The 25,083-nt window shown below is 45.0% G+C and overlaps 1 protein-coding gene across 1 annotated transcript in view; it reads left to right on the plus strand.

Annotated features, from left to right (window-relative positions):
- Positions 1–2,998: 2,998 nt before the first annotated feature.
- The window catches only part of LOC130284964 (growth/differentiation factor 8-like), a 203,567-nt gene continuing 181,482 nt past the window's right edge, over positions 2,999–25,083 (plus strand). The window contains exons 1-2 of the mRNA XM_056535959.1: positions 2,999–3,030; positions 4,893–4,973. Of these exons, the coding sequence (XP_056391934.1) occupies positions 3,025–3,030; positions 4,893–4,973 (87 nt within the window). The 5' untranslated portion in view covers positions 2,999–3,024. The remainder of the gene's footprint in view (positions 3,031–4,892; positions 4,974–25,083) is intronic.

Raw genomic sequence — 25,083 nt, forward strand, 5'->3', positions numbered from 1 at the left:
AGAGGAAGTTCTTTTCTTTTTCAATTTCTTTTCTGTCTGACCACAGTGCTCTCTGCTGACACCTTTCTCCATATCAGAAACTGTCCAGAGCAGGAGAGGTTTGCCATGGGGATTTCTGCTCTGGACAGTTCCTGAAATTGACAGAGGTGTCAGCAGAGAGCACTGTGATCAAGCAGAAAAGAAATTCAAAAAGAAAAGAACTTCCTCTGGAGCACTACTTCACATTGTATCAGAGTGTCATTTCTTGTTGTCATAAAAAAGATAAAATATTCACAAAGACATGAGGGGTGTACTCACGTATGTGAGATACTGTCACGTACCGGCAGGACTAGTAGTGGATCCTCTGGACCAGAGAGGCGATGGCGCGGGTTGTACTGGAGGACCGGTTCTAAGTAGTTACTGGTCTTCACCAGAGCCTGCCGCAAAGCGGAATGGATTTGCTGCGGCGGTAACTACCAGGTCGTATCCCCTAGTAACAACTCGACCTCTCTGGCAGCTGATATGGCGTGGCACACAGGGAGTAGGCAGGAGCGTAGCAGAGGTCAGGGCAGGCAGCAAAGGTTCGAGAGCGAGTAGTCGGTAGCAACGGGTTCGGCAACAGGCAAGGCAATATCACACAGTAAGGCAGTCTCTGCGGAGGAAACCCGGGCAGGCTCCTCAAAAACATTCCAGAACTCTTGGCAGAAGTTCTGGACGGAAGAGGTGGCTGGATCTGCACGGTCCCAAAGTGGAGTAGCCCAGGCCAGGGCCTTCCCGGACAATAAACTGAGAATAAAGGCTACTTTGGCTCGCTCAGAGGGAAACTGGTCGGGAAGCAGCTCGAGGTGGAGAGAGCACTGCGACAGGAACCCACGGCACTGCTTCGGATCTCCGTCATATTTATCAGGCAGGGACAAATGGATCCTGGAACTGGTGGCAACTGCAGGCGGAGGTGTAGCGGCAGGTGCAGACGGAGGAGCTGGCTGTTGCTGAGAAGGCAGAAGCTGCTGCATCATAGCAGTCAACTGGGCCAGCTGTTGACCCTGCTGGGCCACAATGGTGGTGAGGTCCGCTAGGCTTGGCAGGGGAACATCAGCGGGATCCATGGCCGGATCTTACTGTCACATACCGGCAGGACTAGTAGTGGATCCTCTGGACCAGAGAGGCGATGGCGCGGGTTGTACTGGAGGACCGGTTCTAAGTAGTTACTCGTCTTCACCAGAGCCCGCCGCAAAGCGGGATGGATTTGCTGCGGCGGTAACTACCAGGTTGTATCCCCTAGTAACAACTCGACCTCTCTGGCAGCTGATATGGCATGGCACACAGGGAGTAGGCAGGAGCGTAGTCGGACATAGCAGAGGTCAGGGCAGGCAGCAAAGGTTCGAGAGCGAGTAGTCGGTAGCAATGGGTTCGGCAACAGGCAAGGCAATATCACACAGTAAGGAACGCTTTCTCAAAGGCACAAAGGCACAAAGATCCGGCAAGGGAAGGAAGGGGCAGGAAACATTTATTGGGAAGTGGCCAGGGGTCAGGGACCAGCGCACCAATCAAAGGCGCGCTGGTCCTTTAAATTTACAGAAGGTGGCGCGCGCGCTCTAGAGAGCAGGGCCGAGACTGACAGCGCAGGGAGCGGGGAGCCAGGTAAGGCAGACAGGGACGCGGCGCGTGAGCCGGCAGCATGGCAGCCGTGTCCCTGACACAAGGGAACCCGTGCTCCAGGTCAGCGCGTCTTACCTGGAGGTGCCGGGATCCCGAGCAGGGAGGCCGGGGGAGCGGGCGCTCCGGTCCGGGGGAGGAGACCGGAGCGCACGCTGTGACAGATACTGTATGTTATCACTATACAAGCACCAATATAATCAATATTTTCTACCATATAGTGACCATATAGAGATTACAGTATACAGTTATATCCAGTGTCTCACATGCGACATCTTTTTTCCTTTTGTTCTCCACCCGGTCTAGAATTCCAGGTAAGAATAGTCAGACAAACATAGGCTCCACCCTTTTCCAGCACTCTTCTTACCTTTTCCATGCTCATAGAGCCCCAAACAGTAATAATGTCCACCTTATTTTCTTACACAGTAATAGTGCAAACTGTAATTAGGTAGACCCCGTATATATTAGCTAAATAGTTACCTCCTCCATATAAGGTTGGTGGAAGGTAGCCCGCCATACTAGCTAGACTGGTAGGTAGTAAATAGCCCCCATATTAGCTATGTAGGTAGAAGATAGCACCCCATATTAGCTAAGTAAGTAGTAAATAGCCCCCTTCCCATATTCGTTATGCAGGTAGTTAGACTTACTTTCTTTATGCTTCTATGCTGAACAGCTCCCTCTGTGCTGGTGTAGGTGGCACAGACATTCAAAGTCATCGTGTAGGCAAAAGGCCTATGGCCTACAGCACAGGGTGGAGGCATAGGGAGCTCACAGCTCTCTGCTCCTCAACATTTGAGAATGCAGCACACACAGAATGTTCCTATGCTAACTAGCATCAGGATATTCTGTGTGTGCACCATGGCTACTGCACAGATGACCAGCCCATGAAGGTGACCTTTAAGGGGTAACCCTCTGGCAGGGAAAGCCCTTACTAGAAACTCCCCTAAAAATATATCTTTATAAATACTCCTATCTGGGGATTGTGTTGTCTTGGGTCACACACCTATTCTTATGCGCTGCGATCTGCACACTGTATCTGTCAGTACTTTGTCCCTATTTATTGATACCAGTATACCGCTGGGTTAAAACATAGAACTGATAGCCTCCCCGATGTTTTGCTGATAAATCAGCTTTGTCAAGCGCTATGAGGCTTCTGCTGCTTAGGACGCCGTTTCCTATCTTACATAGCTTCCTATTGATGTCATTTCCTGCTCAGCAGTGTTCCAATCATAAATGTCCACATCAGAAATCCCCTATCTCCCATGAAGTACTATGCCAATGAGAGCGTTTGCCTATATGACGTATCTGTGTATATTCCCGTCTCTAGCAAGCGCACGGACCCGTGTATCTAGCCGGCCAAGTCATTGGACTTAGTGCGCATCCCGGGTAATGGTGGTAAGTGCACATGTCTTTAGACTTAGTGTCTTCTTAATCATTTATAATGAAAGCGTATGTCATTGGGCTTAGTCCACAGTTGGAATACTTTCAATTACTTATAGATCGGTCATTCTCTTCTATTTTTAGGAATATTCTCTCCTATTGCTGGCATCATTATGTACATTGTGATGTACCCTAAACCTCCTTTTCTGATATCTTTTTCCTTTGCCCATATTTCTCTGTTTGTCTTGAGCAGACTCAAGTATGATTCAAGACTATGAATGTCCAAATTCTACTTATGCTATTGTAGCCTCCATAATCGAATATTGCAAACATTATACTTTATTTCTTGCTTGTCATTAGTCTCCATTTGCTATAATGGGATCTCATCCATTCTAAAATATTGTTAGTATTGTGACATACTTGCTGTTTCCATCCGTCTCTCATATAACACTTAGTCACCATTTAAGGTTACTAATTTGTACTGTATCATCTATTAATATTGTATTGGTAGAACTAGTCTCTCATACTTGTCCTATTAATCACGATGTCCCTACCTTAAAAGAAAACTGTCAGCTTTCTTCCTCTGCACTAACCAGTGGTACTGGCTGGTAGTGCGGGGGACGCTGATCAGTTTGATCCTTACCGTGCCCGGATCCGCCACGCCGTTCGGCCTTAATCTTCTATTTTCGGTATATGCAAATTAGGTCCTGACTGGCACAGGCAGGGCTAACTGGCACTCTGACGTCAGTGTCGCCTGCCGAAGTGCCGCCTAGCTCATCAATATTCCTCCCCTCTCTTCATTACAGAGTGGGGAGAAGAGGGAGAGGTGGAGGGAAGAGAGGAATATTGCTGAGCTGGGTGGCGCGGCGGCCCGGCACTGACGTCAGAGTGCCAGTTAGCACCTCACTTGAATATCCCGAAAATAGAAGATTACGGCCGAATGGCGCAGCAGATCCGGGAACGGTAAGGATCAAACTGATCAGCGTCCCCCGCACTACCAACTAGCACTGCTGGTTAGTGCGGGGGGAGAAAGCTGACAGTTTTCCTTTAATTTTACATTTTAAGTGATATGCATGTGCAGTGTTAATTATATTTAAAACAAAAAGGGGTTGCAGACCTCATGGTATATACTTACTATACGTGGAATGGATCACTGGGTTTTTAATAAAAGTATATAGTGGTTAAATTGGGATATAAGTGTTATGGAATAGAATGTGCAGACTAGTTGTATACATAACAAAAAAGTGTTTATTGATTAATTAGTTACATAAATGGTCTCAGCAGGGCCCTTGCTAGAGACCAATATTGAAAAACAAAATAGTATTAAAACAATTATGTAAGATAAAATAATATAATATAATAATGTAAAATAATAGTTTATAGCAGCCACCTCTGTATAACTTGGATTATATTTGGTCAAGTCCAGCCATTTCTGGGCTGGACTTGACCAAATATAATCCAAGTTATACAGAGGTGGCTGCTATAAGCTATTATTTTACATTATTATATTATATTATTTTATCTTACATCATTGTTTTAATACTATTTTGTTTTTCAATACTGGTCTATTCCATTACACGTATATCCCAATTTAACCACTATATACTTTTATTAAAAACCCAGTGATCCATTCCACATATAGTAAGTATATACCATGAGGTCTGCAACACCTTTTTCTTTTATTGTATTCACTTTTTACACTTGGGGTTACGTGTAACGCAGAAACTTCGGCACACACTTCATTCAAAATATTAGTGTGAGACCCCCAATTCCTCTTTTTGTTAATTATATTTACAAATGTGCATATATAATATTTATTATCTAATATTTATTGTCCAGTGTGTGATTATCACTTCTCAATTTTGCTTTCTTTGTAGGTATTTCGGTCTTCCTCTGGGTCATCCCCCTTATTCCATATCAATATGGGTGTGGAGAAGATACCAGAACCAAATCAACAGGTAAGTGCAGGTAGATTTCATGGGGGTCATGCTGAGGGGATCCTGGAACTATTCTGACTGGAATATGATATTGTTATAGGATATCCTACAAAATAATAAAATCTTATATTGGTTCTTGATATGGCATCCAGAAGCATTTTTTGATCAGGGTCATTTTCCTTGTACTTGTATTCATAGATATTATAATTTTTACTTGAGGAACACCACAAATGTAAAATCTTCATTCAGTCCATGTTGGAATTTACTGTAAAGGCGGTAAATCCACCTCGTCTCTTTCTTTAACAGTAATTTGTCAAAGTTCCCCTTTCTTGGGCCTATCTTTAATAGACAAACCCTGCAGAATTCCAAAATGTCTGCTTTGCTTCCGTGCTTTTGGCGGACATGTCTTGCCAATCGGATATATGCCCCTGTCCTAATTGTACTAATGTGCTTTCCAAATCATTTGGGAGTACTTGTGTAGTTTTACCTACATATAACATGTGCATGTTACTATGTAGATAACATTTTGACTGCTGCAGTTCATGAATTATCTGTTGGATTTTTGAATTTCTTTATTTTAGGCATGTATTTGCACTTGGCACAATGGCCACATGGCTGTGACCCCATAGGTGGATTGGGAATCCAAGTTGTTTTGCTCTCATCATCTTTTTTATGGTGGCTATTAAAGATGAGCGAATTTTTTAAAAATTCGATTCAGCCAATCCGCCAAATTTTCCCAAAAAAATTTGGTTCGGTCAGAATTTATTGGTGGCAAATCGCTATTAAAAACAGCTATTTCTGGCCTACAGAGAGCCTCAATAGGGGTGTAGAACGCTTTGCCTTGCTGTAACATGCATAAGGTGTGTGCTGGGTTAGTGAAATAATATTGTTATTCAATATGACATGCAGATAGGAGGCATCGCTATTAGAATCACTGTCACAGAGCGGCACAATGACAGAGCCTGGAGGTGGCATCAGTGTGAGGAGACCATATAGTGGCTGAATGACACAGCGTGGAGGTGGCGGCAGCATAAGCAGAACATATAGGGGCTGAATGACACAGCGTGGAGGTGGCGGAAGCATGAGGAGACCATATAGCCTCAATAGGGGTGTAGAACACTTTGGTTTATCCTAGCACACATAGGGAGTGTGCTGTGTTAGTAAAACAATACTGTTATTCAGTATGACATGCAGATTAGTAAATTAGTAAAATTGAAATGAAGATTTTAGATACATGAAAATTTTTAAAGTTTAATCTAAGGTGCCAACAGCATAAGGAGACCATATGGTGGCACAATGACACAGCCTGGAGGTGGCAGCAGCATGAGGAGACCGTATGGCCTCCCAATTCCAAAGATTAAAAGCTAGTGCTACCATAAAAATGTTTAGCTAATGCCCCGGCAGCATGATTAAACCATATAGTGGTTGAACGACACAGCGTAGAGGTGGCGGTGGCATGAGGAGACCATATAGTGCCTGAATGACACAGCATGGAGTTGGCGGCAGCATATAGTGGCTGAATGACACAGCCTGAAATATGCGGCAGCATGAGGAGACCACATAGTGGCTGAATGACACAGCCTGGAGTTGGCGGCAGCATATAGTGGCTGAATGACAGCCTGGAGGTGGCAGCAGATTATAGTGGCTGAATGACACAGCCTGGAGTTTGCGGCAGCATGAGGAGACCATATAGTGCCTGAATGACACAGCCTGGAAGTGGCGGCAGCATGAGGAGAACATATAGTGGCTGAATGACGAAGCCCGGAGGTGGCGGAAGCACGAGGAGACCACATAGTCGCTGAGGGACACAGCCTGGAGTTGGCTGCAGCATGAGGAGACCATATAGTGGCTGAATGACACAGCCTGGAGTTGGCGGCAGCATATAGTGGCTGATTGACAAAGCCTGGAGTTTGCGGCAGCATGAGGAGACCATATAGTGGCTGAATGACACAGCCTGAAGGTGGCGGCAGCATGAGGAGACCACATAGTGGCTGAAGGACACAGCCTGGAGGTGGCAGCAGCATATTGTGGCTGAATGACACAGCCCGGAGTTTGTGTCAGCATGAGGAGACCATAAATTGGTTGAATGACACAGCGTGGAGGTGGTGGCAGCATGAGGAGAAGATATAGTGGCTGAATGACACAGCCTGGAGGTGGTGGAAGCATGAGGAGAACATATAGTGGCTGAATGACACAGCCTGGAGTTGGCGGCAGCATGAGGAGACCACATAGTGGCTCAATGACACAGCCTGGAGTTGGTGGCAGCATATAGCGGCTGAATGACAGCCTGGAGGTGGCAGCAGATTATAGTGGCTGAATGACACAGCCTGGAGTTTGCAGCAGCATGAGGAGACCATATAGTGCCTGAATGACACAGCATGGATGTGGCTGCAGCATGAGGAGACCATATAGTGGCGGGATGACACAGCGAGGAGGTGGTGGCAGCATGAGGAGAACATATAGTGGCTGAATGACACAGGCTGGAGGTGACGGCAGCATGAGGAGAAATATAGTGGCTGAGTGACACAGCATGGAGGTGGCGGAAGCACGAGGAGACCACATAGTCGCTGAGGGACACAGCCTGAAGTTGTCTGCAGCATGAGGAGACCATATAGTGGCTGAATGACACAGCATGGAGGTGGCGGCAGCATGAGGAGAACATATGGTGGCACAATGACACAGCCTGGAGGTGGCAGCAGCATGAGGAAACCATAGGACCTCACAATTCCAAAGATTAAAAGATACATTTTCAAATTTTAATTGAAGATTTTTGGTAGCTAGTGCTACCATAAAAATTTTTAGGTAACGTCCCAGCAGCATGATGAGACCATTTACTGGCTGAATAACACAGCGTGGAGTTGACGGCAGCATATAGTGGCTGAATGACACAGCCTGGAGTTGGCGGCAGCATGAGGAGACCACATGGTGGCTGATGGACACAGCCTGGAATTGGCGGCAGCATATAGTGGCTGAATGACAAAGCCTGGAGTTTGCAGCAGCATGAGGAGACCATATAGTGGCTGAATGACACAGCCTGGAGGCGGCGGCAGCATGAGGAGACCACATAGTAGCTGAAGGACACAGCCTGGAGGTGGCAGCAGCATATAGTGGCTGAATGACACAGACCGGAGTTTGTGTCAGCATGAGGAGACCATAAATTGGCTGAATAACACAGCGTGGAGGTGGTGGCAGCATGAGGAGAAGATATAGTGGCTGAATGACACAGCCTGGAGGTGGTGGCAGCATGAGGAGAACATATAGTTGCTGAATGACACAGACTGGAGGTGGTGGAAGCATGAGGAGACCATGTAGTGGCTTAATGACACAGCATGGAGGTGGCGGCAGCATGAGGAGAACATATAGTGGCTGAATGACACAGCCTGGAGTTTGCGGCAGCATGAGGAGACCATATAGTGGCTGAATGACACAACGTGGAGGTGGCGGCAGCATGAGGAGAACATATAGTGGCTGAATGACACAGCCTGGAGTTGGCATCAGCATATAGTGGCTGAATGACACAGCTTGGAGTTTGCGGCAGCATGAGGAGACCATATAGTGGATGAATGACACAGCGTGGAGGTGGCGGCAGCATAAGGAGAACATATAGTGGCTGAATGACACAGCCTGGAGGTGGCGGCAGCATAAGGAGACCATGTAGTGGCTGAATGACACATCACGAAGGTGGCAAAAGCATGAGGAGACCATGTAGTGGCTCAATGACACAGCGTGGAGGTGGCGGCAGAATGAGGAGAACATATGGTGGCAGAATGAAACAGCTTGGAGCTGGCATCAGCATAAGGAGAACATATGGTGGCAGAATGAGAAAGCCTGGAGGTGGCAGCAGCATCAGGAGTCCTGAAAGTGAACCGGTGACAGAGTGGTGAGGTGGGTGGCAATGCCAGTACCCGGTGACGAAGGTTGGAGAAAAAGGAAGAACTTGGCATAAGATGTGTGGCATTAGGAGGGTGGCAGGATCAGAATAGTAGCTGAAGCAGGTAGGGAGAAGAAAACGGTCTCTTATGTAAAAGTGTTAGTGTGCACAAGTAAGTATCGAGGTTATTCACAATGTAAAACTTGAAGGGTACCTTTCATCAAAATACTTTTGATATATTATAGATTATTGTATGCAGAATAACTTTCCAATTGCATGTTATAACAAAATATGCTTATTTCTATTGTAAAAATACCACTAGGGGTCTCCCTACCATTCCTGGCCGCAAGCCCTTTTTTTTTTATAGATTTCAGGCTCATGCTGGAGTCCTAAATCTCAGACTGCAGCCGGGACACAGACGAGCTCAGCACTGCTCCATGCCTGTCAATCAGACAGGCAGGAGCCAGCACTGTGCTCATAGCACAGGAGGGCATACTCCTGACTTTACCATACTGCATACCCTCATTTATTTTACTACTAGCTGAGTACCCGACGTTGCCCGGTTTTTCCTTCTTTTATAGTACGTAAGTAGTAGGGCCTCACGTCTGCCTTAGCGACCACACCTTGCGGATCAAAAACTAAAGAAAAAATATTTATAAAGGTGCCGTAAAACTTAGCATTTAATTGTATAGCTAGATAAAATTCACCACAATATTAGTGCAATGTAATAATACTATCACCAAATAATAATAATAGATAATTAATGTATGTATCCTATTTATGATGATCGCCTGGTATGTTTAAGCGAACCATTCACAATATATATCTGATTGCTTTAAGTATGCGTAAAGATAACCCCAAGTATACCCAAATATTGGGTATACTTGGGGTTATCTTTACGCATACTTAAAGCAATCAGATATGTATTGTGAATGGTTCGCTTAAACATACCAGGCGATCATCATAAATAGGATACATACATTAATTATCTATTATTATTATTTGGTGATAGTATTATTACATTGCACTAATATTGTGGTGAATTTTATCTAGCTATACAATTAAATGCTAAGTTTTACGGCACCTTTATAAATATTTTTTCTCCGGTTTTTCCTTCCTAATCCTTGTTGGGGAGGAAAATCAACAATAAGGAGGAAGCTTTTGACTTCATATCCCATCCTCATATATTGCTGTAATTTCCCAAGCCAATATCCCGTCCGCATATTTCAATCTCATATCCCGTCCTCATAGCCTTTCCCTATATTCCATCCTCATATCTCAACCTCCTATCCCGATCTCCTATCCCGATCTCCTATCCCGACCTCCTATCCTGTCCTCATATCTAGACCCCATACCCCAGATCCTGACCCCATATCCCGTCCTCATATCCCATCCTCAAATCCCTACCTCCTATCCCGTCCTCAAATCCCAACCTCGTATCCCGTCCTCATATCCCGTCCTCATATAGACCTCATATCATGACCTCATATCCCGTCCTCATAGCCCGACCCCATATCTCCGCCCCATATACCGTCCCCATATCCTGACCTCATATCCCGTCCTCATATCTCAACCTCATATCCCGTCCTCCTATCTCGACCTCATATCCCGTCTTCATATCCCAACCTCATATCCCGTCCCCATATCCCGTCCTGATATTTCAACCTCATATCCTGTCTTCAATCCCAACCTCATATCCAATCCGCCTATCCTGTCCTGCTATCCCGACCTCCTATCTTGACCTCCTATCCCGACCTCATATCCCATTCTCATATCCCAAAGTCATATCCCATCCTCATATCCCGACCTCATATCCCGTCCTTATGTCCCATCCTCATATCTTGTCCTCAGGTAGGACTGATTTGTGATGAAGATATTGTAAGCTGAAAATAGAAGGGGACACGGCTTTGTGTGACTAGGCATGATTTGCAAGCCAGACCGATGCACAAAAAGGGTAGATAATAAAAGGGGTGGGGCTTAAACAGTGGGCATGTTTTTGTGAGATGGGTTGTGGCTTGCAAGCCAGACTGACACATTCACCAGGAGATGCAGAGCAGAGCTTGTGGAGTAAGGTAACGGAAGTCCCATATACTTGCATGGGACTTGAAACAAAAACACATCTTTTACATAAGGGTGTAGGTAAGGGTAAATATGATTATCATATATTTTTAATTGACATATAAGTAACATGTGACCAAGTATTATCAAAATATCTCCAGCCGTTTGAAAGTTATGCAGTAATATATATTTCCCATAGATTTGTATGGGACTTTAAACAAAAACCCTGACCCCTCCAAATAGGGGTGAGTAAGGGTTAAATTATCTATCCTATGTTTGTTGTTGACATTTAAGTAACATGTGTACCAAGTTTCATGTTAATATCTTTAGCCTTTTGGACGTGATGCTGGAACATACACACATACACATATTGAGTTTTATGTATATACTAGCTGAATACCCGTCGTTGTCCGTTTTTTACCTTCCTAATCCTTGTTGGGGAGGAAAATTAACAAAGGAGGAAGCTTTTGACTTCATATCCTGTTCTTATATATTGTTGTCATATCTCAACCCCATATCCCGTCCTCATATCCCGACCTCCTATCCCGTCATCATATCTCAACCTCATATCCCATCCTCATATCCCGTCCTCATATCCCGACCTCCAACCCTGACCTCCTATTCCATCCTCATATCCCGTCCTCCTATCCCTACCTCCTATCTCGACCTCCTATCCCGACCTCCTATACTGTTCTCCTATCCCGGTCCTCCTATCCCGGTCCTCCTATCATAGTTACATAGTTACATAGTTAGTATGGTTGAAAAAAGACATACGTCCATCAAGTTCAACCAGGGAATTGAAGGGTAGGGGTGTGGCGCGATATTGGGGAAGGGATGGGATTTTATATTTCTTTTTTCAATTCAAAAGAGGTTTTATTGAGAACATAATAAAAACAGTATACATGGTCATGCAAAAAACAACTAGGGGACACTCAAGGGTCCAGGGGCCAGGGGAGACTCAGAGGGACCAAAAGCAGAACAACAAAGTCATCAAAATAGGCAGCATATTAAGCGTACAGGGATTTTATATTTCTTCATAATCATTAATGTTATTTTGTTCCAGGAATGTATCTAACCCTGTTTTAAAGCTGTTAAATTTTCCTACTGTAACCAGTTCCTGAGGTAGACTGTTCCATAAGTTCACAGTTCTTATGGTAAAGAAGGCGTGTCGCCCCTTGAGACTAAACCTTTTCTTCTCCAGACGGAGGGAGTGCCCCCTCGTCCTTTGGGAGGGTTTAACCTGGAACAGTTTTTCTCCATATTTTTGTATGGGCCATTAATATACTTATATTAAACGTCTTAAACGTCTCTTCTCAAGACTAAACAATTGTAACTCCTTTAATCGCTCCTCATAACTAAGATGTTCCATGCCCCATATTAGTTTAGTCGCGCATCTCTGCACCCTTTCCAACTCCGCAGTGTCCCTTTTATGGACAGGTGCCCAAAACTGAACAGCATATTCCAGGTGAGGCCGTACCAATGCTTTATAAAGGGGGAGTATTATGTCCCTGTCCCTCGAGTCCATGCCTCTTTTTATACATGACAATATCCTGCCTGCCTTGGAAGCAGCAGTCTGACATTGCATGCTATTCTGTAGTCTGTGATCTACAAGTACACCCAGATCCTTCTCTACCAGTGACTCTGCCAGTTTAATCCCCCCTAAGACATACGATGCATGCATGTTATTAGTACCCAGATGCATAACTTTACATTTATCCACATTGAACCTCATTTGTCAAGTGGATACCCAGGCACTTAGTCTATCCAAGTCATCTTGTAACCTATACACATCCTCTATAGACTGTACCGTGCTACAAAGCTTGGTGTCATCTGCAAAGATAGAAACAGAGCTGTTAATGCCATCCTCTATATAATTTATAAATAAATTAAACAACAGCGGGCCCAGTACTGAACCTTGGGGTACACCACTAATAACCGGGGACCAATCAGAGTACGAATCATTGACCACCACTCTCTGGGTACGATCCATGAGCCAGTGTTCAATCCAGTTACAAACTAAAGTTTCCAAACCCAATGACCTTAACTTACCTGTCAGACGTCTATGAGGGACAGTATCAAACGCTTTAGCAAAATCCAGAAACACTATATCCACAGCCATTCCTCTGTCAAGGCTTCTACTCACATCTTCATAAAAGCAAATTAGATTGGTTTGACAACTTCTATCCTTAGTAAACCCATGCTGGCCATCCCTTCTAACACAATTATCCCCTATGTATTCCTGTATGTAATCCCTTATAAGTCCTTCAAACAATTTACCCACAATGCACGTTAAACTTACCGGTCTATAGTTTCCTGGAGAAGACCTAGAGCCCTTTTTGAAGATTGGCACCACATTCGCCTTGCGCCAGTCCCTTGGCACAATACCAGACACCAGTGAATCTCTAAATGTCATGAACAGGGGTACAGATATTACTGAACTTAGTTCTCTAAGAACTCTTGGGTGCAATCCATCTGGCTCTGGAGATTTGCTTACATTTATATTACTTAACTTACCTTGTACCATCTTTACATTAAGCCAGTTCAGTACATTACATGATGTGTTACCAGCACTGACCTGTAACACATCATGTATTGTACTGAACTGGCTTAATGTAGAAATGGTACAATTAAGTTAAGTAATATAAATGTGAGCAAATATCCCGTCCTCCTATCCCGGTCCTCATATCCCTTCCTCATATCCCGACCTCCTATCCTGACCTCCTATCCCGACCCGTAATATGTGTACCAGGTATTGAAATATCTCCAGCCATACTGAAGTTATGTGGGAACATACATTTCCCATTGATTTGCATGGGACTTTAAACAAAAACCCCGACCCTCACAAATGGGGGTAGTTAAGGGTTAAACTAACTATCCTATATTTTAAGTGGACATATAAGTAACATGTGACCAAGTTTTATCGAAATATCTCCAGCTGTTTGGAAGTTATGCAGTAACATATATTTCCAATAGACTTGTATGGGACTTTAAACATAAACCCCGCCCTTTTCAAATGGGGGTGGGTAAGGGTTAAATCACCTATGTTTGTTGCTGACATATAAGTAACATGTCTGCCAAGTTTCATGTTAATATCTTTAGCCGTTTAGACGTGATGCTGGAACATACACACATTGAGTTTTATATATATAGACTTCCTTCCTAATCCTTGTTGGGGAGGAAAATAAACAAAGGAGGAAGCTTTTGACTTCATATCCCATCCTCACATATTGTTGCCATATCCCGACCTCCTATCCCGACCTCCTATCCCGACCTCCTATCCCGTCCTATTATCCCGACCTCCTATCCCGTCCTCCTACCCCGTCCTCCTATTCTGACCTCCTATCCCGACCTCCTATCCCGTCCTCCTATCCCGACCTCCTATCCCTTCCTCCTATCCCTTCCTCCTATCCTGTCCTCCTATCCTGTCCTCATATCCCATCCTCCTATCCCGTCCTCCTATCCCGACCTCCTATCCCGACCTCCTATCCCGACCTCCTATCCCGACCTCCTATCCCTTCCTTCTCTCCTGTTCTCCTATCCAGTCCTCATATTCCGTCCTCCTATCCCGTCCTCCTATCTCAACCTCCTATCTCGACCTCCTATCCCTTCCTCATATCCTGTCCTCCTATCCTGTCCTCCTATCCTGTCCTCCTATCTCGACCTCCTATCCCTTCCTCTTATCCCGTCCTCCTATCTCAACCTCATATCCCGACCTCCTATCCCGTCCTCATATCTCGACCTCCTATCCCGTCCTCCTAACCTGTCCTCCTATCCTATCCTCATATCCCCTTCTCCTATTACGACCTCCTATCCTGACCCGTAATATGTGTACCAGGTATTGAAATATATCCAGCCGTACGAAAGTTATGTGGGAACATACATTTAAAAAAAATCCAATTAGACCAAAAGGGGACTATAGAGGCCAAGAAACACAACTAATTACCTAACCCCAAGGCCGTAGCCTGGGGTGCAATACACCTCTAAATAGTACCCCCTAAAACATAACTTTTATTGTATATCCAATTAGAATAAAATAATGTAAACCCAGTGAGATAAATGTTAAAAATGGGATGTCAGGTAGGTTAGTGCATGTGAGATCTGAGCATCATTGCTCCACTGTAAAGGGTTCTGCAGTAGCCCTGTGCGCCTACTCTAACATCAACTAAAAACACTAGATTGCCGCCTCTACATGTTTCGCCGTCTCCACGGCGTTTTCAAGAGGCAAACTTGTGGCAACAACACTACAAAATTGCGGCAGGGGCTATTTATAGACAGTGCCCCAAACATCATCACTCGGCGACAGCTTCCCGTCACCTATCCCATGCATCCTAAGATTGCTCCAATCCCTCTCAAGGATCCACAGTCATATCCCAGGTCATACCCTCCTGGATCACCAATGGGAATATATAACGTATACTGACCTCATCTCCCTACGTCCTTCGGAAGCGCTACGTCATTGTCACGATGCCGGCTGGCAGGTAGTGGATCCTCTGTGCCAGAGAGGGATTGGCGAGGACCGCGCTAGTGGACCGGTTCTAAGTCACTACTGGTTTTCACCAGAGCCCGCCGCAAAGCGGGATGGTCTTGCTGCGGCGGTAGTGACCAGGTCGTATCCACTAGCAACGGGTCACCTCTCTGACTGCTGATGATAGGCGAGGTACAAGGGAGTAGACAGAAGCAAGGTCGGACGTAGCAGAAGGTCGGGGGCAGGCGGCAAGGTTCGTAGTCAGGGTGGATAGCAGAAGTTCTGGTACACAGGCTTTAGACACACAAAACGCTTTCACTAGGCACAAGGGCAACAAGATCCGGCAAGGGAGTGCATGGGAGGAGGTCAGATATAGTCAGGGACCAGGTGGAAGCCAATTAAACTAATTGGGCCAGGCACCAATCATTGGTGCACTGGCCCTTTAAGTCTCAGGGAGCTGGCGCGCGCGCGCCCTAGAGAGCGGAGCCGCGCGCGCCAGCACATGACAGCAGGGGACGGGAACGGGTAAGTGACCTGGGATGCGATTCGCGAGCGGGCGCGTCCCGCTGTGCGAATCGCATCCCCAACGGCCATGACAGTGCAGCGCTCCCGGTCAGCGGGACTGACCGGGGAGCTGCAGGGAGAAAGACGCCGTGAGCGCTCCGGGGAGGAGCGGGGACCCGGAGCGCTAGGCGTAACAGTACCCCCCCCCCCCTTAGGTCTCCCCTTTTTTTTGTCCGGTGACTGCCTCCCCTGGGATGAGGACACCGGGAAGGAATGGATGGTTTCCTCAATGGCAGGCAGTACAGCAGGAGTAGGAATGGGGAGGGAGGGCAGAGGGTGAAGCTTGGCACGGGGCAGGGAGACACAAGGACGGGAGCCATGAGGGGACACAGAGGCTTGCCTGAAGGGACTGGGAGGGGGGGAGAGGCATTTTCTGTGGCAGGCAGAGTCCCTAACGACCTTAGGGGGACCGGATACAGGAGGAACCACAGGGTCACGGCAGGGAGTATTGGGAACCGGTTTAAGGCAGTCCTTGGAACAAGAGGGACCCCAACTCTTGATCTCCCCAGTGGACCAGTCCAGGGTTGGGGAATGGTGTAGAAGCCAGGGTAGTCCAAGGAGAATTTCGGAAGTGCAATTGGGAAGGACCAAAAATTCAATTTTTTCGTGATGAGGTCCGATGAACATTAGGAGGGGCTCCGTGCGGTAACGCACGGTGCAATCCAACCTGGCTCCGTTGACCGCGGAAATGTGGAGTGGCTTGACAAGACGGGTCATCGGAATGCGGAATTTATTCACCAAGGACTCCCGAATAAAATTCCCAGAAGCACCAGAGTCCAGGCAGGCCACGGCTGAGAGGGAAGAGCTGGCTGAAGTAGAAATCCGTACAGGCACCGTGAGACGTGGAGAAGCCGACTTAGCATCAAGAGACGCCACACCCACGAGAGCTGGGTGCGAGCGTGCGTTTCCCAGACGTGGAGGACGGATAGGGCAATGCACCAAAAAATGTTCGGTACTGGCACAGTACAGACAAAGATTCTCTTCCTTACGGCGATTCCTCTCTTCCAGGGTCAGGCGAGACCGATCCACTTGCATGGCTTCCTCGGCGGGAGGCCTAGGCGCAGATTGCAGTGGAGACTGTGGGAGAGGTGTCCAGAGATCTAAGTCTTTTTCCTGGCGGAGCTCTTGATGTCTCTCAGAAAAACGCATGTCAATGCGCGTGGCTAGATGAATGAGTTCATGCAGGTTAGCAGGAGTTTCTCGTGCGGCCAGAACATCTTTAATGTTGCTGGATAGGCCTTTTTTAAAGGTCGCGCAGAGGGCCTCATTATTCCAGGATAGTTCAGAAGCAAGAGTACGGAATTGTATGGCGTACTCGCCAACGGAAGAATTACCCTGGACCAGGTTCAGCAGGGCAGTTTCAGCAGAAGAGGCTCGGGCAGGTTCCTCAAAGACACTACGAATTTCCGAGAAGAAGGAGTGTACAGAGGCAGTGACGGGGTCATTGCGGTCCCAGAGCGGTGTGGCCCATGACAGGGCTTTTCCAGACAGAAGGCTGACTACGAAAGCCACCTTAGACCTTTCAGTAGGAAACTGGTCCGACATCATCTCCATGTGCAGGGAACATTGCGAAAGGAAGCCACGGCAAAACTTAGAGTCCCCATTAAATTTGTCCGGCAAGGACAGGCGGAGGCTAGGAGTGGCCACTCGCTGCGGAAGGGGTGCAGGAGCTGGCGGAGGAGATGATTGCTGCTGAAGTTGCGACTGAAGTTGGTGCACAATGGTGGACATTTCCGACAGCTGGTGGGTTAGATGGGCGATCTGTCGGGATTGCTGGGCGACCACCGTGGTGATATCAGAGATATAAGGCAGAGGGACCTCAGCGGGATCCATGGCCGGATCTACTGTCACGATGCCGGCTGGCAGTTAGTGGATCCTCTGTGCCAGAGAGGGATTGGCGAGGACCGCGCTAGTGGACCGGTTCTAAGTCACTACTGGTTTTCACCAGAGCCCGCCGCAAAGCGGGATGGTCTTGCTGCGGCGGTAGTGACCAGGTCGTATCCACTAGCAACGGGTCACCTCTCTGACTGCTGATGATAGGCGAGGTACAAGGGAGTAGACAGAAGCAAGGTCGGACGTAGCAGAAGGTCGGGGGCAGGCGGCAAGGTTCGTAGTCAGGGTGGATAGCAGAAGTTCTGGTACACAGGCTTTAGACACACAAAACGCTTTCACTAGGCACAAGGGCAACAAGATCCGGCAAGGGAGTGCATGGGAGGAGGTCAGATATAGTCAGGGACCAGGTGGAAGCCAATTAAACTAATTGGGCCAGGCACCAATCATTGGTGCACTGGCCCTTTAAGTCTCAGGGAGCTGGCGCGCGCGCGCCCTAGAGAGCGGAGCCGCGCGCTCCAGCACATGACAGCAGGGGACGGGAACGGGTAAGTGACCTGGGATGCGATTCGCGAGCGGGGCGCGTCCCGCTGTGCGAATCGCATCCCCAACGGCCATGACAGTGCAGCGCTCCCGGTCAGCGGGACTGACCGGGGAGCTGCAGGGAGAAAGACGCCGTGAGCGCTCCGGGGAGGAGCGGGGACCCAGAGCGCTAGGCGTAACAGTCATACTGTAGGGCCGGCCGTGTAACATCGTTCCGCGCTTGCGCACTAAGGCTTACTAAACATCGCTGTTGTCTATCTAACGCGGGTCAGCCGGCGCATGCGCCCGCACTTAAGTTTAACATCGCTGCGGCTCTCGCTAGTGCGCATGTTCTCGCACTTATACTCCGATCATGAGGACTATTCTGACTGCGCTTGCGTGGGAAAATATAGTTATTACTGAAGCTCTTGTATAAATATGTAAAGGAGAACAGTATGCTGCTCTTCATATCTTCTGTTCTATGCATTCTATATCAATTCCTACATACCATAGTGCATAAAGATAGTGCATACATGTGTAAGAACACTACAGTGTGATGCACTAATATAATATATATATATATATATAGTGCCCTAAGTTTGCTTATATCATCCAATATACAATTAAGTCATATATATAAATAAATAATACAATGCACAAACAATAAATAATCAGTCTCAATATAAATAAATAATAATCCATTGTGAATAAATATAATAAAATAATCAATGTGTATAAACATGACAACCGATTGATACAGTGATGCCAAAAATGTGATACTTAATGTATGACCTATATCCCAAATTCAAAAAGTGTTGGACAGCCTACCCTAACTAATTAACCCATAATAACCACCCTCGCTAGATGTATTCGCCGACGGGTGAGTATCTGGTAGTCATATTACGATATATGCATAATCAGTATCATATTCTGCATAACAGATAAAGAAAAATATACATTCGCACCAGCTACTGTACAGTATATGTATATTTCAAATCATGAATTGACAATATCCCAAGGGGGGTCAGTACATATGAAAAAACAAAAAGTATCAATCTAACTAGGATGAACTTTCCTTAATTTGTTGTACTCATGATCATTTGACAATCATCCGCCACCTATTTGTGTGTTAAAAACAACACTGGGAAAACCAAAAGTATTATAATTAAATTAATAAATGAATGAATCTTAAAGAAATGCTGCATACGAAAACCCTTCATTCAGGCCATTGGGTGCCTGACTATGGAGTCTCCAGATCCATTTGGCCTCTTCACGTAGGAGAAGGTTATCAATGTCACCTTTCCGTGGGCCCAATTTCAGTTGACTAAGTCCTATAAATAGTAATTCTCTGATCCGTCCTCCATGTACCGCTCTCATATGTCTTGAGATAGGCGTGTCCTTCTCTGTTCTGATGGAACTGAGATGCTGGGAGATGCGTTTGCGAAATTCTTGTGTGGTTTTGCCCACGTACCACTTAGGGCAGGGGCATTGAGCAATCTAGATAATATTGTGAGAGCTACCGTTAATAAACTGTCTAATCTCATAGTGACATCCATCAACAGGATTCCTCACTGTTTTAGTCTTATTTATCTGTTGACAGAAGCTACAATGTCCACAAGGATAGCAACCAGTAGTGGTATTTCTCAACCAGCACTCTTTTATACCTCCAGTTGCCAGATGACTATGGACTAGTTGATCTTTAATACTGGGGCCCTTCCTGAATGTAATACTAGGAGATCTTTCAATTACCTGTGCCAGGTCTTGATCACGTGTAAGTAGATGCCAATGTCTCCGCATTATTGCCATCACCTGGTCAGTATGTCCATCAAATGTTCCAATACATCTTACTTTCTTGGAGGTATCAGTCGTTCTCATTGTTGTTAACAGTGTGTTCCTATCTGAGCTACATGCCCTCTTGTATGCTGTTTTTAAATATTTCCGAGGGTACCTCCTCTGCCTAAACCTCTCGTACAGATTCTGACTCTCCTTCTGAAAGTTTGCCTCCTCTGAGCAATTCCTCCTCGCTCTGAGGTACTGGCCAACCGGGATACTCCTCTTAAGGGATCCCGGGTGCCAGCTACCCCAATGGAGGAGCGAGTTAGTAGATGTAGGCTTGCGGAAAATATCCGTTTGCAGATGATTGTTCTCATCAATGTAGATCCTCAGATCCAAAAATTGGATAGATCTCCCACCTATCTCCGAAGTAAAGACCATCCCGATCTCATTATTATTCAACTTGTTCACAAATTCCTGATATAATTCATCTGGACCGTCCCACAACATAAGAATATCATCTATATATCGACCATAAAATAAAATGTGCTCAGTGAAAGAAATTAACTCATCAGAAAAAACAAACGTGTCTTCCCACCACCCTAAAAAAAGATTTGCATAAGTAGGTGCACAAGAAGCCCCCATAGCGGTGCCCTGTGTCTGGTGATAGAAAGTGCCATTAAAGGTAAAATAGTTGTGCGTTAAGATAAAAGTGAGTAAGGATAATATAAATTGGTTGTGATCGTGAAACAATGTGCTCAAAATGTTGAAACTGCCTCTATGCCAAGCTCGTGCCGTATATTGCTATAGAGGCTCTCCGTAATATGACTACCAGATACTTACCCATCGGCGAATACATCTAGCGAGGGTGGTTATTATGGGTTAATTAGTTAGGGTAGGCTGTCCAATACTTTTTGAATTTGGGATATAGGTCATACATTAAGTATCACATTTTTGGCATCACTCTATCAATCGGTTGTTATGTTTACACACATTGATTATTTTATTATATTTATTCACAATGGATTATTATTTATTTATATTGAGACTGATTATTTATTGTTTGTGCATTGTATTATTTATTTATATATATGACTTAATTGTATATTGGATGATATAAGTAAACTTAGGGCACTATATATATATTATATTAGTGCATCACACTGTAGTGTTCTTACACATGTATGCACTATCTTTATGCACTATGGTATGTAGGAATTGATATAGAATACATAGAACAGAAGATATGAAGAGCAGCATACTGTTCTCCTTTACATATTTATACAAGAGCTTCAGTAATAACTATATTTTCCCACGCAAGCGCAGTCAGAATAGCCCTCATGATCGGAGTATAAGTGCGAGAACATGTGCACTAGCGAGAGCCGCAGCGATGTTAAACTTAAGTGCGGGCGCATGCGCCGGCTGACCCGCGTTAGATAGACAACAGCGATGTTTAGTAAGCCATAGTGCGCAAGCGCGGCACGATGTTACACGGCCGGCCCTACAGTATGACGTAGCGCTTCCGACGTAGGGAGATGAGGTCAGTACACGTTATATATATTCCCATTGGTGATCCAGGAGGGTATGACCTGGGATATGACTGTGGATCCTTGAGAGGGATTGGAGCAATCTTAGGATGCATGGAATAGGTGACGGGAAGCCGAGTGATGATGTTTGTGGCACTGTCTATAAATAGCCCCTGCCGCCATTTTGTAGTGTTGTTGCCACAAGTTTGCCTCTTGAAAACGCCGTGGAGACGGCGAAACATGTAGAGGCGGCAATCTAGTGTTTTTAGTTGATGTTAGAGTAGGCGCACAGGGCTACTGCAGAACCCTTTACAGTGAAGCAATGATGCTCAGATCTCACAAGCACTAACCTACCTGACATCCCATTTTTAACATTTATCTCACTGGGTTTACATTATTTTATTCTAATTGGATATACAATAAAAGTTATGTTTTAGGGGGTACTATTTAGAGGTGTATTGCACCCCAGGCTACGGCCTTGGGGTTAGGTAATTAGTTGTGAGGAACATACATTTCCCATTGATTTGCATGTGACTTTAAACAAAAACCCCAACCCTCACAAATGGGGGTAGTTAAGGATTAAATTAACTATCCTATATTTCAAGTGGACATATAAGTAACATGTGACCAAGTATTATTGAAATATCTCCAGTTGTTTGGAAGTTATGCAGTAACATATATTTCCAATAGACTTGTATGGGACTTTAAACAAAAACACCGCCCCTGGCAAATGGGGGTGGGTAAGGGTTAAATTACCTATCCTATGTTTGTTGTAGACATATAAGTAACATGTGTGCCAAGTTTCATGTTAATATCTTTAGCCATTTGGACGTGATGCTGGAACATACACACATACATGCATACACACATACATACACACACATTGAGATATATATTTATAGATAGATTTGAGCTCCGATCTTTTTCTCTCTCTGCACATGCAGTTGGAAACAGGAAGATTCAGAGCTGCCAGCTGAGCTTGTCTGTGTCCTGGCTGCAGTCTGAGATTTAGGACTCCAGCAGGAGTCTGAAATCTATAAAATGGGCTTGCTGCCAGGACTGGTAGGGAGACCTCTAGTGGTCATGTTTTTCAAAGTGGAAAATTAAATAGAAAGAAGCATATTTTTTTTTAATAATATGCAATTAGAAAGTTATTCTGCATACACTTATTTATAATATATCAAAAGTTTTTTTTTGATGAAAGGTACCCATTAGCTTTCAATAATATGCTTAGGACATTTTTTTTTTTTTAAATCAAACCAAAGGAAAGGTGTGCAAAAAACACCACGTGCCACCTACACAACCAAGTATTCATCATATGCAAAGTCCTCTAAAAGGTGGAAGTGAACAACATATGGTCCATTGTAACCGGTGGGGGTAAACACTTCCCCTGTAAGGCCCTACTCTCATATTATTAATTTCCTTCTTGGCAAGTGTTTCTTGCCCTAAAAAGGGCAGCCCTACACAGGAACCTCTCCCTATTTCCACCTACAAACACTGTCATTTCCCAGGGATCTTAGGTGGAAATAGGGATGGGTTCCTGTGTGGGGCCGCCCTTTTTAAGACAAGTAACACTTTCCTCGAAAAGGTGGAAGGGAACAATGTATTGTCCATTGTAGCAGGTGGGGTAAAAACTTCCCCTGTAAGGCCCTACTCTCATCCTATTAATTCCCTTCTTGGCAAGTGTTACTCACCATAAAAAGGGTGTAATTTTAAATGCAGCGTTGGGACAGTACCTACAATTGATAAAATCAAAAAATAAGGAATTTTTTTCCAAACAAATGAAAAGTGGCATATATCTATAAATGGGAATGTATAAATTAACCCCCATCTGACCCAATGCCTGTGATTTTAATTCCCAATTTTTGATTTCTCGCGATTTATATATTCTTTTAAAAGCCATAATAAAAGTTAAATTTTATGTTATAGGGTTCCCGAGTTTTGGAAAATTAGTCCCAGGAAGGCGTAAGCCTGAATGGGAAATTAGGAGAATATAGTGAACCCCAGGGATTTCCTTTATGGGTAATTTGGATTGATAAGTTTTAGCTAATGCATCTCCTCAATACTTACTTGTGTTCTGATGGCGAGGAATGTCTGTAACTGGGGAGCAGCACCTTAAGCATGTTTTGCACTATCCATATCATTGTAAATGACTCAGAAGACACACTAAGTCTAAAGACATGCGCACTTACCAAGATTACCGGGGATGCGCACTAAGTCCAATGACGTGAGCGGCTAGAGAGACGGGTCCGTGCACTCGCGAGAGACGGGAATATACACAGATATGTCATATAGGCAAACGCTCTCATTGGCATAGTACTTCACGCGAGATAGGGTATTTTTGACGTCGACATTTATGATTGAAACACTGCTGGGCAGGAAATAACATCAATAGGAAGCTATGAAACGGCGTCCTAGCAGCAGAAGCCTCATAGCCCTTGACAAAGCTGATTCGTCAGTGAAACGTCGGGGAGGCTATCAGTTCTATGTTTTAACCCAGTGGCATACTGGTATCAATAAATAGGGACAAAGTACTGATGGATACAGTGCGCAGACAGGAGCGCACAAGAATAACTCCCAGATTAACCACTTTAGTACCGTTGATAATTTTAACATTTCTTTAATATTATTAAATAGTAGCAAAATAAAGATATATTTTTTAGGGGGGTTTCTAGTAAGGGCTTTCCCCACCATGGGGTTACCCCTTAAAGGTTGTTTGTGAATTATTGCCCTGGAACCTTCAGGGATCCCTTTTCTGTGTCTACATGAAGGGGATTAGCCCATCTAGCATTTTCTAAAAATCACATTACAGCACTGCTATGAGGTCCAGGCATTTTATTTTCACCATAGCTGTTCCTAGTCAAAATTATTGTACTGGTTAATATCTTGTTCAATCAGTTGAGCTGTGTTGTACTTTACGGCACACATATTTCTCTTTAGTACTATGGAGCCATTAACATTGTGTGCTGCCATATGTTGTCTTTGAAAGGAGTATATTTGAGTAATATGTCTTCACTTGACACAATTTTTATTTTTAGGCTTAGAAGGGGAATTTAGATGTTGCAGATTCCACACCTTAAATGGGTACACCATTGGATTTTTTTAAATCAACAGGTGCCAGATTTTTTAATAGCCTCTATTTAAACATCTTAATCCTTCCAGTACTTATCAGCTGCTGTATGCTCCAGAGAAAGTTCTTTTCTTTTTGAATTTATTTCCTGTCTGACCACAGTGCTATCTGCTGATGGTCCATGTCAGGAACTGTCCAGAGCAGGATAGATTTGCTATGGGAATTTGCTCCTGCTCTGGACAGTTCCTGACATGGACATAGGTGTCAGCAGAGAGCACTGTGGTCATACAGTAAATAAATTAAAAAAGAAAAGAAGTAGTAGTATACAGCAGCTGATAAGTACTGGAAGGATTAAGATAAATAAAATTAATTTACAAATCTGTTGGAAATTGTTTTCCACTGCAGTACCCCTTTAAATCCAAAGAAAATTACAGTTCAATACACGTGGATGG

Source organism: Hyla sarda, chromosome 8 (genome assembly GCF_029499605.1).
Source record: "Hyla sarda isolate aHylSar1 chromosome 8, aHylSar1.hap1, whole genome shotgun sequence".
NCBI classification, from domain to species: Eukaryota; Metazoa; Chordata; class Amphibia; order Anura; family Hylidae; genus Hyla; species Hyla sarda.